The 14,060-nt window shown below is 36.9% G+C and overlaps 1 protein-coding gene across 1 annotated transcript in view; it reads right to left on the bottom strand.

Annotated features, from left to right (window-relative positions):
• The window catches only part of VAV3 (vav guanine nucleotide exchange factor 3), a 358,745-nt gene that overhangs the window by 165,868 nt on the left and 178,817 nt on the right, over positions 1-14,060 (bottom strand). The window contains exons 8-12 of the mRNA XM_047085931.1: positions 12,096-12,199; positions 10,572-10,671; positions 6,470-6,565; positions 3,319-3,387; positions 1,467-1,553 (exon numbers count right to left, since the gene is read on the bottom strand). Coding sequence (XP_046941887.1) covers positions 1,467-1,553; positions 3,319-3,387; positions 6,470-6,565; positions 10,572-10,671; positions 12,096-12,199 — 456 coding nt within the window. The remainder of the gene's footprint in view (positions 1-1,466; positions 1,554-3,318; positions 3,388-6,469; positions 6,566-10,571; positions 10,672-12,095; positions 12,200-14,060) is intronic.

Raw genomic sequence — 14,060 nt, 5'->3', positions numbered from 1 at the left:
AGGCAGAGAGACAGAGACAGAATCTGAAGCAGGCTCCAGGCTCTGAGCTGTCAGCACAGAGCCCAACACGGGGCTCGAACTCACGGACCACCATCATGACCTGAGCCGAAGTTGGACACTTAACCAACTGAACCACTCAGGCGCCCCAAGACCATCTTGCTCTTGAAATCACCTCACAACTTTCCAGCAGGGTTTTCTTTAAATGTAAATCAGACTGAAACCTTTACTAGCTTCCCCCTGTAATGACTGTAAAATCCCAGCTCTGTGCCCTGGCCTACATTGCTGGGGGACATAGCTCTCCTGCCCCCCCTACCTCCTGCCCACCTCTCCCCCACTTCAGAGCCCATGATTTTTCTCCTCATTCACAATTCCCAACTCCTCTGGCCCATCTATGGCGATTTCATTTGCTATGGCTTCTGCCTGGAATCCTCTCCCCCAGATCACTGTACCACTGGCTTTCTTCTTATTCTTCAGGTTCAAGAGGCAAATGACTCCCTTCCCTTATGTTCAACTGTTTTGTATCTTAAAGTCCTCTTATGAGTGAAGTCATATGATTTTTGTCTTTCTCTGACTAATTTCACTTAGCATAATACCCTCCAGTTTCATGCACGTAGTTGCAAATGGCAAGATTTCATTCTTTTTGATTGCTGAGTAATACTCCATTGTATATATATACCACATCTTCTTTATCCATTCATCCATCGATGGAAACAATATAAAAATAGGGAGGGGGACAAAACAGAAGAGACTCATAAATATGGAGAACAAACTGAGGGTTACTGGAGGGGTTGTGGGAGGGGGGATGGGCTAAATGGGTAAGGGGCACTAAGGAATCTACTCCTGAAATCATTGTTGCACTATATGCTAACTAATTTGGATGTAAATTTTAAAAAATAAAAAATAAAATTAAAAAAAAAAAGAGGCAAATGACTCAAGGAGTTTCTCTAATCATCTTATCTAAACTAGGATTCCCTTGATTATCCTCTGTTGCCCCACCCAGTTCACAGCAGGAATCTCCACAGAGCATTTTGAAAGTGTCTCCTCAATCAAGAGACCATGTTTTTCACAGTGAGAGCCCCAGCCCCAAGCCAATGTCTGGCACACAGCAGTCACCCAGTAAATATAACTAAGATGAATAAATTAACAGGAAATCGGCCATGACTATGTATAGCGTAAGGGAAAGAAAAGAAAAAAATGCACTCTAATGTTTAGAATTTAGACTGCCGGGGGACTCAGAGGCATTGTGTGATTAAGGAGAGAGGGACAAGCAAGGGCAGAAAGTCCTGGGACACGATATACATATCACAGATGCCACGGCAAATCCACGGGGATGCTGCCAAACAGGAATTGCAAAAAACCCTGAACAACAGAAACTTCAAGGTAAACTATCTTTGCTTCAAAAACAACTTGTAGAACGTCCTCTGATTTGTGGGTTAGGAAAGCTGGAAGGAATGATAATTACATACCAGATTTTCTATAGATAGCTGAAACTGTTTAATTTCACGAAGGGTCTCATTATCTCTTTTCACTTCATTCACATATTGTGCCAAGTCCTAAAGAATAAAGGGAAGGGTACAAAAAGAAGTCACGATAAGACTGGAAAAGAGATGCAAACTGTTTGAAAGAAAACACATCATTAATTTCATTAGTGGTAAAAGTAACCACCATAACTTTTCCATGACAATAAAAATGAATGACCCATCAATCAAAACTGCAACTCAAAAGCAATTTCAAAATGTCTGCAGTACAGCTGCGAAGACTAAAGAGTTGTCATTTGCCACACCTCGGAGAAGAGCAAGGATGAAAAACAAAAACAGACTATGACACGGTGCGGAACAAAAGGAAACTAGGTCAGGAGAATGCAAATTCCAAACACGTTAATAACTGACCTTGAGAGAATCACACTTTTACATGGGTTAGAATAAGGGTAACAATGCAATAATGAATGCTTAGCAGGGACAAAAAAGTAAAAGTTAGACAATGAATCCAGCTGGACCGTTTTCTGCAACCAGTTAGTGTATTAGTTCCTGAGAGCATTCAGTCAAGTCAGCCAGTTCAATTTTTTAAAGAGTTAATGAAGGGGAAGAAAAGGAGAAGACAGAAACCCAAGGGCACTAAAATGGAGTCAAGCAAACAAACAATGCTGGACACGTTTCTCCATGGGCCTTCTTCACCTACTTTAAAATGTCTTTTCTCATATTTGAGGAAACATTAGCTAATCTTTCCATACTGTAAGTAGCTATTTTTATTACATGTGCTCTAGATTTTCCTGTTTTCTGGGTTTTCTTTTTTCTCTACCCTCTTAAATTCATCTGCAACAGCAGGAACAGAACTCTGACAAAAAGCAGTTCCTAACTTTGTTCTAAATGAAAGTCTGACGTTCCATAGGATATATCTATTAACGATTTCTTTAAAAAGTGGAAATTTGGTATGAATTTCTAAAATAACAAATAGTTGTGTGATGTCTCCTAACGGGGTACTAAAATCAGCCCAATAACGGAGCTAACACTGAAACTGGCACAGGGACATGGAGAAGTAATTAGCATTTTGCTCTATTGCTTCTGGGCCTTTTGGCTAAGATCAAGTACAGTAATTAGCATTGCTCTGATGACAGTCACATTGGCATTTTGTTCTTAAGAACAAATATTTGTTTATGTTTTAAGTTAGGGGCAAATATTTCTTTCAAAGTCAGAGTCCAGCACAAAATATAAACTGGGATTTTACAGATTCCCCAGTATGTTTAAAAGTCTGCCTTTGTCCACTTGTAGTTCTTGATTTTCAGATTTACCTAGACATAGAAACCCAGACTGAAATCCACTTGTACTGATGCACGGCATCCACAAGGGTAAACCAGGCAGATATCCTCACTCGAGGAAAGTAAGTCACACCACTGTTCTGAAGTCACCAGCTGACCTGCTGCTTACACAAGCTGACAGTTTTCTATTAGTAACCACAAAAAGAATGTGAAATAAAACCCTTATATTAAATCATTCCCAGTGGTTATAAAGGTTGTCATACTTTCATAAATAACAAGTTATTTTAATACACCTCTTGGTTTTATGTGTCTTTGTCTAACAATTAAATCCATGCAAGGATATCTATTTCAGTTAAAAATATTCAGCTCTCCCCACCTAATACAAAACCATACAAATACATATACGCGCGCGCACACACACACACACACACACACACACACACACACACACACACACACAATATACATTAGCATATCATACATATGTATTAGCGGTTTGTATTCTATCATTTTTTTGGGCAAGGATAAAAAACACAAAGAAGTTCATGGTACATTTGCCTTACCTTCATCGCATCAAGAGCCAGTTTCAGATTTGCCTTCTCCATAGGATCAGTGGTATGTTTGACCAGTTCCTATTTGGAAGATACAGTTTAGTGCTACTTTCATCAATTAAAACCAAAATATGAGAAACAGAACATTTAAAAACTAAACCATTTTTAATACTATTTGCACCATAATGTAATAAGTCTGATGTAATTTAACTAGGTTCTATTTTCATAAAAATATCTCTATCTGTAAGAAGACCAACCAGACGGCAAAAGAACATGAGACGATGGTTGAAAACTCTCTCCTTTCAAAGATAAACCTGATCTATCCCGCACAGTAACACTGACATCCTTCCCAAATGTCATGAAAGATCCTCTCATTGCCAACTGATTCTGATGTCTACTCCTCTCCCTTGGCTTTGGGGACAATTAGGATCACTTGTTGGCTGCTATTATTATTGTCTCTGAGTCCTTCTTAAATTTCTGCCTATTCACTAGTCTTTCATACTTTCTTCTTTATCGGTACCTTGGAAAGTTACTATTTCCTAGATTTTCACCTTAGTCTTTTGTTATTCTTACTTTACTTATTCTACAAATTCTATCACAACCGTCGCCATAATGTCAACACACTCACTAATAAGACAATCACTCTCAAAGGAATGTGCTCAACCCAGAATTCATGCCTGAGTTCCAGACTCTTCCGTCCACCTACATAGTTCTACCTGGTTATCTCACAAGCCCATCTAACCCAACAACTCCCAACTTAGGGCACATTCACCCACAACTCTCTTCTGGTTCCTGTTTACATTCTGTTGAATGAGGCACTTCATCAGTAGAATCACTTAAGCCAAAACCTATAAAGTGTCCCAGGCACCCCTCTCTCATACTATGTTCTGCTGATACAGACTTTTATCTTTTCCCTGGAAACCATCCTCACTGCCACTACATTGGTGCAAGTCCTTACTCTTTTCACATGGGTCATTATAAATCAGCTTCTGATTAATCTTCTGACTTGTAGCCTCTCTGGACTACAAGCTATTTACTGACATCAAAGCTAGTTTTCTAATATATAAATCAGATCCTGTCTCTACCCTCTTTAGACTTCTTGTAATGCCTGCAAAAGCTTCAGGTTGTTAACTACACCTCTTAGACCCTTCATGGTCTGAATTCTGCCAACCTCTCCCAACTTTTCTTTCCCACCCCAACAACTCCACCCAAACCACCTATATTCTATCCATACTAAATTAACTGCAATTCTCAAAATACATTCTAACGGCTGATCCCATTAAGCATGTGGTTTTGCTCTCCTTAGAAAGCTGTTCCTCTCTGATGCACCTAAAGGAACTCTTACTGTTCCCTGCACAGCCAGATCAAGAATCACTGTACAGCGAAGCTTTCTATGACAGAGGTCTCTACAAGTCCCCATCCTCCCCAGGCATAGTTACCTAGACCTTTATTTGTACTACCTCCATACTTTCTGCGTACCTATCATATCATAAGGTACCTGGCAGCTTACACTTCATTTTCCCTACCTAAACAGTGAGCTTTATCAGTGCACAGGGGGAGGGGGTGCTGTTTAATATCATGAATGCCTAATCCTGTCTGTCAAACAGGGAGCCACTCAGAAATTTTTGCTGACTTCAATACCAATAATGTTTCTAGTTATAAAGAGGACTTACAGACATCAGATCTGTTAAGTATAAGGTTGTCCAAGTAATATTCTTTCACTTTGATTTTTGCTTTTCCTTTATCAAATAATGAGTGTAAATTATTCGCAAAGTTTCAAATTGTCCACTTTCATTCTGATTTTATAAATATGTAATTTCAAATCATAGAGCATTTCAAAAATTATTTCCCCACTAAAGTATAGCAGTAAGTAGGAAATGTTCAAATTAATATCACATTTATTCAACAAATTTCTAAACATTAAATACATTGTACACTATCAAGATGGAAAAACATTTGTAGAATTTTTAACTTCATATGGTATCCCAAATAAAAATTTTCCTATTTAAAAAAATTCATCATAGAACTAAACATTCTTTTGAAATTTAAAATAGAAAACAATCCAAGAGAAATTAAGGCAAAAGTCTGAATTTCAAAAAGGTATTGCCATATTTTATACTTCTGTAAGTCTAAAACTTTATAAATGACCAAGATAGATGTTTCTTGAAAACTGCACCTTTTAAATTCTTCATTTGCTATTTGACGATACCAAAGTTACAAAATAAATTATTAGCTTATTTTGGACATGTTTTTTAGTTCCATGATGTCTCAGAAACCGATTGCTTAAGTCTTCCTTATTATTTTTTCATAAAATCCAATTTGATTAAGTTGCTTTGAGTTTAGGTCTCATAAATGTTTTAATGTATTTTAAAGAAATAATCAGGGCTTGAATTCTTCTGATTTCTCAGTAGAACAAAAATAGAGATGACTAATAATTTTGCAACTACAGATCAAGAAATTTAATATACAAGATGTATAAAGCACGGCAGACTCAAAATTATATTTCACATACAGGTAGATCTTTTTAAAATGACATTTTGCAAGCATCAGCAGAGTTGACAGACTAATACTGTGAGACATTTCCTTGGAGCAGAACTAATGAGCCTCCTGGTACAGCTATCAAATTAAATTTATAAGACTCTCCACCCTCATTAGAGGACTAACTGTGGAAACCATAAGCTTCATAGTTATAAACAGAATCACTTCAAAATAAATGTAGTCTTATTATAATTTACCCTAGCAGAAAGCAACAAAGAAGGTGACACAATTCTCTTCAGTTTATGGTTATAAGGCAAAAAGTCCAAAACACTTAACCTGCCAAAATTCAAGTGTATTACAACAGTGAGATTCTAATAAATGATTATAGCTAACCAAAGACTAGGTTAAAGGGATCTTTACATTTTGCCTTTTTTTTCCCCCTAATTCTTTGGGGGCCAGTTCTGTTTGAAGGACACAAAATATGACTTTGTGGAAGATAACAAATGAATCTTCGCTAAAGGAAGAAAAAGTTTCCAGCTGTTCTGTTATTTCCCACTTAGCTATACTAATCATTGAAAATCATAGGGGGATATGGCCCCAAACATGGAGTATCTGGAGCATAATTGGTGCTTCATGAATATTTGGTTAAATGAATAAACAAAACAGATAGTTTTAAGTTACATACCTGGAGAAGAAGGTGATACTTTAAAACCCGTTGCATAGGAACCACAAGCAAATCTCGAAGAGTGAATTTTCCATTATTTGCTCTTTTGGAACATTCCTAATGAAATGTTTTTTAAAAACTTTTTAAGAAAACTTTGCTTTATCAAAGGGAGTCATAAAGCCAACATTAAAAGATGCAGAGGCCATAAAAAAAACTGTTATTATATAATAAATATTTTGTTGCTTTTATTAATAATCCTTTCTAAAAAATAGAAAGTATCTAGTTAAAAAACAAACAACAACAACAACAAATAATCCTTGTAGCATTTCAACCCTAAAATGAATCATTAAGTACAACTGTTTTATGCAATGAAAATTATTTTTCCTAGTGGCCCTCTAGGGTCTTCCTCTACTTACCTTTATAGCTCTACCTTCCACCAACCACCCCCAGCTAGGCTGCGGGCCTGGCATCAAGAACAAGTCCCTACTTATCAAACTAGCCATGTGCCTTCGCCATGGCCATGACTTTGTTCATTCTTTTCTCTCCAACCGCCATGTGCTTTGTCCAGTTTCCAACAAAATTAATCATCCTCTTCAAGAACTACACATCTAAGCCTTTTGTAATAATCCCAATCAAAATTGTGCTCTCTGTACCTTGTGGACATTTTAATGATTGTTGTACATACTATCTTCCCCAATATATTCTGTCTTTTACAGCTTTAAGAATCTAGTGCTTGCTTAATAAATATTTATTAAACTGAAGGAAATGGAATGATTGAGTCTAAAAATTTGCTAAAGTATAAACCTATTATTGAATTCAAACTTCCAAAAGCCTCAAATTTTAGTTTTTTTTTTTTCATCTCACACTCTTCTTTCTTTAAAGTTGATCTAAAAATAGTACTGACTTGTGTTCACTCTTCTGACATTAACTATAACTTTAAGGAAAGTACTTTGAATTTGAAGTACTGAAGCCTGAACTCAAAGTTAGGCAACTCTTGGCTGTGTGACCTTGAACAAGTTGCTTTTCTGATTTTACTGTTTCTCACATATTTGTGATGTAGTCTTAAAACAATAAAGTTCCATAAAATTATTATTATTAGTGAGAAACTAAATCCAAACTCCTCAGACAATTGTACATCCCAAACCAAGGAATTTTCCAGTTCATAAAGAGTTGCATTCAAGGAAACACTGCTTTGTTCATGGTTTGTTTCCCCTTTGCCCACACTTAACTTTTCTGGCACATGGAAGGATATATTATCAGGAGCTATAAAGTAAACACCATTAACTCTAATGACCATAGTGACTTAATGAGTATTTGACTACAGGTCTTAAGCAAGAACTGGGGACACATCGGGACATGTTAGCTCATGTCTTGTCAATTGCTGCAGTTCACTGGAAGAATAACTATTTCAACTGATTTCTTGCTTCTACAGATTATAGAGAGTTCTGGATCATGGGTCTCAAATAGGAGGTTAAACTGTTAAGATTATTGTAATGAATGAGTCTCATCGCCCCAGTTGCATTTCAAGCTCCTTAGAACTGAGGTTGTATCTTACACTTCGTGCATATATATGCCATCTTAACAGTGTTAGGAACAAAAATGTTATACATTTAAATTTTGCTTTGTTATGTTATGGAAGTCAGTTTAAAACTGTTGGGGAAATAATTAAGTTCCTTGAAGTTCTAAGTTACAGGCTCAGGAAGTAAAGAAACTAACATTGCAGGCATTTCCTACAACTGGGGGGTCTAAGTTTGAGGTGTAAAATGCTTATTAGTATTGAAAGTAAATAAAGGGTAGAATAGAGTCTTCCAATACATCCGGTGACATGCTTAACCAAACTCCAATTTTAACTGAGAAGAAAATAAATGGAATCGGGATGAGCCAGCTTAGAGAACAAGATAAAGAGATTCTGTTACTGTTCGCCCTATGTAATCTTGGTTCCAAAGTAGAGAAGAAAAAGACAAAGACCGACAGGAGCAAAAATCACCACAAACTGAAGACGCGAAGGAAGCAGAGACACCAAGAATAAGGCAGCTTCCCCTTTATCATACCAGGAGTTGCAGAGAACAGTCCCAGCAAAGAGTATCTGTTGAGGTGCCACAGTGTCTGATTAAATACTTGCCAATCAGGCCACTAGTCAGTAGTAGTACCTTTTCAGGAAAAAAAACGGGCAGCCAGCAGCCCCTCCCCCTGAGCTTTTCAAACTCAGCCTGAGGTTCTCTCTCTCCCTCAGATGGATAATGACCATAGAAAATATGTTCCTAGAGGCCCAGAGTATGTCATGTGTCATAGGGCAGGACTTTGACAGTGACTCTGAAAGAAGGGAAAAGAATATCCAAACAATACTGAGAGTACAATGGGAGTGTGACTAACAACTTGTATACTCTCTTCTGGAGCCAGAACTTTATATATATATAAAGTTCTAATGGTAGAACTGATGGCATCTGTTCTAATGGTAGCTCTGTTACGAACTAGTTGTGTAAGTTGTAGAGTTTTATCTTATCATCATAATTTAATTGGAGTCAAGGTACTTTATAGCTCTATGCTTCTGAGGCTCTATTCTCCCAAGAAGAGCAGGAACCTTTTACACTAACAGGGTTATCAGGATGTTATTTAGTGGTGATTCAAGCCACCAGCAGACATAAGGTCCACATCATCAAAGGCTTATAAGAGCTAAGGAAAAATGATCCATGGTAGAGAGGACAGTTACCCGGTAGCCTGCTGATGTGTAAACTTTCTAACCACTAGTTCCCCTTTGTGAAAGTTATAAAATCATACCAAATACGCTAAAACAATGAAGGAGCTCTAATTGGAAAATCATCTGCCTCATTTTTTTCCCTTCATCGCCTGACCTCACTGCTGAATTGAACAAAGACAGCAAAAGGGACACTACAGTGTCAAGTAAGGCAAACACAGCCATTTAGGAGTTGACTGTACGTTTGCACTCAACATTTAAGAAAATTCAAATATATGGATAATCTATTTGAGAAAATTACTCCCTTAATACATCATCTTTTTCAAAAGTTCCCTAAAATTGGAAACTCCTATGAGAAAGAAAAATGATGTAAAAAAAAAAAAAAACTGACCACCATTTCCAGATTTATTTTCCACTGTTCCACGTGCTCTGTTTATTCTGGCCTACTCTCCATTTTTCAGACTTTTCCAGATTCATCTGGTCAGTCATGCTTATCTGGTCAGAATACTCTCCAGAGAATCTCACCTGTCAAGACTCCTCCCATTCCCTTGGGGACCTAAATCAAATACTACCTCTTCAGAGAAATCTTCCACATTCTACCTGTGCTGAGGTGATCACTCAATCTCACTCATGGAGCGCTATCGATTACTGCTTGTCACATACAACTTAATCTTATTTGTGTCTGTCCTGTCTTTCTTCTTATGGGCAATATCCATACCCTTCTTATACACCTTATCCTAAATGTCTTACGTTTTTAATAAACATTTTTCATCTGCATGTACATTATCTCACATATATCTTACTTATCCTGTACTTCTTTCTACCTAGGTGACCCTGAGCAAATTACTCATAATCTCTCTCTGAACCTCAGGTTTCTCATCTGTAAGAGAAGAAAATTAATTGTACATATCTCATAGAGTCATGAGGACCTAATGACATAATGCATGTAAAACACAAAGCCAGAGTCTCAGATTTTACTATTATATTATTACTGTCATATTATTTCATAGAGCTATTAAATATTTTACAAAACTGACATAAAATTATGTTTAGAATACATGGAAAAATGTACTATTGCACTAATCTTGCAAAGAAGTAGATCTATTTTTTCTTATTCTTTTTTTATTTGAGTATAGTGGACATATAGCTTTACGTAAGTTTCAGGTATACAACTTAGTGATTTGACAAGTTTTTACATGATGCTATGTTCACAAGTGTACCTACCCTCTGCCTTGTTACATTGCTATTACAATATCACTCACTGTATTTCTTATGCTGTGCCTTTTATTTCCAGGAATTATTTTTTCTGTAACTAGAAGCCTGTAAATCCTTCTCCCCCTCACCCATTTTGCCCATTCCCCACTCCCCTCCCCTTGCTTTTAGGTTTATCTTACTTTATTTCATAAGCTAACAAAAAATAAACAGTACCTCTAATTTCAGTTTTACATCTTCTTTCGTCTTAGAAATGTTGTCTAAACTAGAGATGGCCAACTCCACTCCACTACAGTACTGCCCATATATAACCAACCTGAAAGGGAAGAAGAGGAGAAATTTGTAGGACAAAAGAAATAAAGTAGAAGGGGAAGAGGCAGAATTACCATCATCTATTTAAAATCACAGTTAGGGAGAATCAAAGCAAATCTTACTTGTCCTGTATCTCTAGCTAGGTGACCCTGGGCAAATTACTTATCTCTCTGAGCCTCTGATTTCTTGTTTCTTTTTAACACAAATCACACATAGACTCATAATATGCTATTAAAAGGACTAATTTTTATTTCTAAATTTGAATGGGATTAATTTCCCATACATTTCTTCAGCAGGTAGATTTTACAAACCGGCTTGATAACTGTTTATGGTAAGTACACATGAATATCACAAAAACAAAATTAAAAATTTCTGTTTATGTTCCTACTAAAGATGAATGTTCTACTGTTTACCCATACTCAGAAAAATTTAACTCAGACAATTTTATTGTCCTCACTAGTCATGACTCCACTCATCAATAAACCTAATCTTTCCTACTTTTTAATTAAGGAAAACACATTATCTGAAAATTGTGATTGAAGGAGCGACTTGAAGTGTGCTGGGTAGAAGGTACCTTGTACTACATGGAGTCTGAGCCTGCTTCAGGAACCGTATCTCCTCAGTAATATAGGCACTTTGCAGAGAGGTTGGGTAATTTATCGTTTCTTTTAACTCTCCATTGGGGAAAAAGAAAACTACTCATAAGTTCATGTTTAACTGTTGTTGATGCAAAGCAATTCATTAGCCACTTCTTAGTAGTAGGAACTACAGTGCTTAATTTTAAGAGAGAGAATGATATTTTAAGTGAAATTCCTTGGTACTTTCATTAACGTGAGTTGTTCAGAAGAGGTTTTTTTTTGTTTTTTTTTTTTTTAGAAAGGGTAACTGCCTTCAGCCGTGAATCTAATAATCCCAAATGGAGAATTATAAAATATGAGAGTTGGAACAAGCACTAGGCACCTGCTAATCTACCCCTAACATTTACAGATGGAGCAAAGGAGGCCAGAGAATTAAAATGACTTCCTGAAAACTACAGAACTCAGAGGTAAAAGGTCGATGTGAACTTCTGATTTGCAAGGCAAACATCTGGATCCTTTTCTTTCCCCCTTCCTTCTTCCTGATCCACATACAGAACTCAAACTACCACCCTGAGATTAACTGTCCTATGTTCTAGTTACTGCCCAGGTAGTAACTTAATGGACAGTAGAAATAGCTATTTATGAGCAATTTTACTTTTTTTTTTTTTTAAGTAGGCTTCATGCCCAATGTGTCCAACTCATGACCCTGAGATCAAGACCCGAGTTTATATCAAGAGTCAGATGTTTAACTGACTCTTGAGCCACCAAGGTGCTTCCCAGAGGAATTTTAATACTAACCCTCACTATAATCACAAACTGATAGCCACAAAATTTAAAATTTAAAAGTTACCTTTCCTTGTAGTTAATGAAAACTTGATACAAGTTCTGGTCATTTTTATTTACAATGGAATCATGAATCTCTTGCATTAGGTTCCGATGAACTTTTACAAGTTCCTTAAGGAAAAAAAATGTTAAAGGAAATTAGAAAACAGGACCAAAAATAAATCACCCCAAACCTAAAATCCCTACTGTTGCTAGACTTGTCATTCAAGGAAATGCTAATGCCCTCAAACTCTAAACCTGCTACTAGGGATGATAAAGAGAAAAGGAAGTGGAGGGGAAGAAGGGAGGAAAGAGAGGGGAAACGAAAAGGGAAGGAAAGAGAAGGGGACAGAAGAGGAGAGAGAGACAGACAAGCCATGTGCATGGGAAACAGCAATTTCAGATCTGACTTGAACTGTCACTGTCCTGTTGGGGGGAAAAAATTATCTCACTACTTATTAAAGGGTAATTTATTCCTTGTATAAAAATATGTACAGCTCATTTTCATTATAGTCAGTTTAACTTTTTAAATAAAACTATCCAAGTGCTTAATGTTTTATTGACGGGATAAAGTAATGATTCATGTCCTTGGGACATAAAAATGTAGATCTGTACTTTGGTCAATTAGTGGTGTCCTGGTGCTAAGCTAACAATAATCACACTAAATTACTTGAAACTAGACTACTAATGGCATAAATAAAGAGCAGATAAATTGTACTAGGCAGTTTACTAGAGCATCTCAGAAGTCAGAATTTTACCTTTTTCCTGATAAGCAAGTAATTTTCCATCAGGCAGTAAATACACGTCATAGCCAGAAAATGAGGAAATTCTAATCAAGGTGCCAATTCTCGCATTAGCTCTTCCCTGTACCTTGGTGCACACACCAACTTCACAGCATGCCCTTTCCTTAGTAGGATGGAAAGGAAACAGGAATATGCTGGCCCTGCCATTTTGCTGAAGAGCATGGAAAAGCCATAAGATTAAGGACTGTCAAAGAAGTCCTAAGTTACAGTGACCGTATTAAGGTGGTTCAAGATGCTCATCTTCCTAGAACGTGCAGTTTGTTTTATGCTAAACGTTCATCTCATATTGTGACCTTGTTCTTCCTGCTATGCTACAAATCAATGAGAATGTCTTCATCTGGCCATAATCGGGGACAAGGACAACAACCAGCTACGTGACTGATACACATCAACACTGAATGCAACAGAACCAAAACAGCAGGAAACTTGCAGGTAAGACAAGCAAGCTTATGCATAAAAGCTTATATATAGTATACATAAGCTACATATTAAAATCCAAGCCAGTTTTAAAGGTTTAAGAACTTGAATGTTGCCTAGCATGACCTCGGTTGGCATAGCATTTGGTCTGTTTCAATGCTTCTGCATAACTATACTCTAAGGATAAGATCATTGTAAGGTGCTCTGAAACCCAAAATGCTTACATAAATGTGAAGAAAAACACTTACAAATAACCACTAAAACAGATTTTTAAGTCATAAGGAAGTAGTGTATTTCAGAAATGGGAATTAAGGTTAGTACAACTGAAATCAGAGAGCAGAGGCAAGAAAGTGAAGGAAACGGATGCCCTCAGGACAGTGTGTACAGGATGGGGTTGAGGGGCTGGCAGAATAGAGCAAGGAGTGGGACCGAAGGGGGCTCCCACAAGGCAAAGAGACAGTGGCACCAGGGATTATTTAACTAAGACTACCTCTTCTTGACAAGCAGTTAAGGATAATTTCATGAATCTTATCCACATGTTTTCAGCTTACATTCTGACTGACTTTGGTTGAAGATATGGTAAATCCCTTATTTCTAGAAAATAAGGATATAAGAACTCAAGAGGCAAAAGAGAGTTAAAATTCTTTTATTTAAAAAGGTTTTTTTAATTTATTTTTTTAAAGTTTATTTACTTTGAAAAAGAAGGAGCAAGCTGGGGAGGGGCAGAGAGAGGGATTGAGAATATCTCAAACAGGCTTCACACCCAGCGTGGA

The sequence above is a fragment of the Lynx rufus genome, unplaced genomic scaffold, assembly GCF_022079265.1.
Source record: "Lynx rufus isolate CCGP_SWC_20201006 ecotype Redwood Valley unplaced genomic scaffold, mLynRuf1.p SCAF_2, whole genome shotgun sequence".
Lineage (NCBI taxonomy): Eukaryota > Metazoa > Chordata > Mammalia > Carnivora > Felidae > Lynx > Lynx rufus.
The sequence above is the reverse complement of the archived record's forward strand: the minus strand, read 5'-3'. Positions and strand labels throughout refer to the sequence as shown.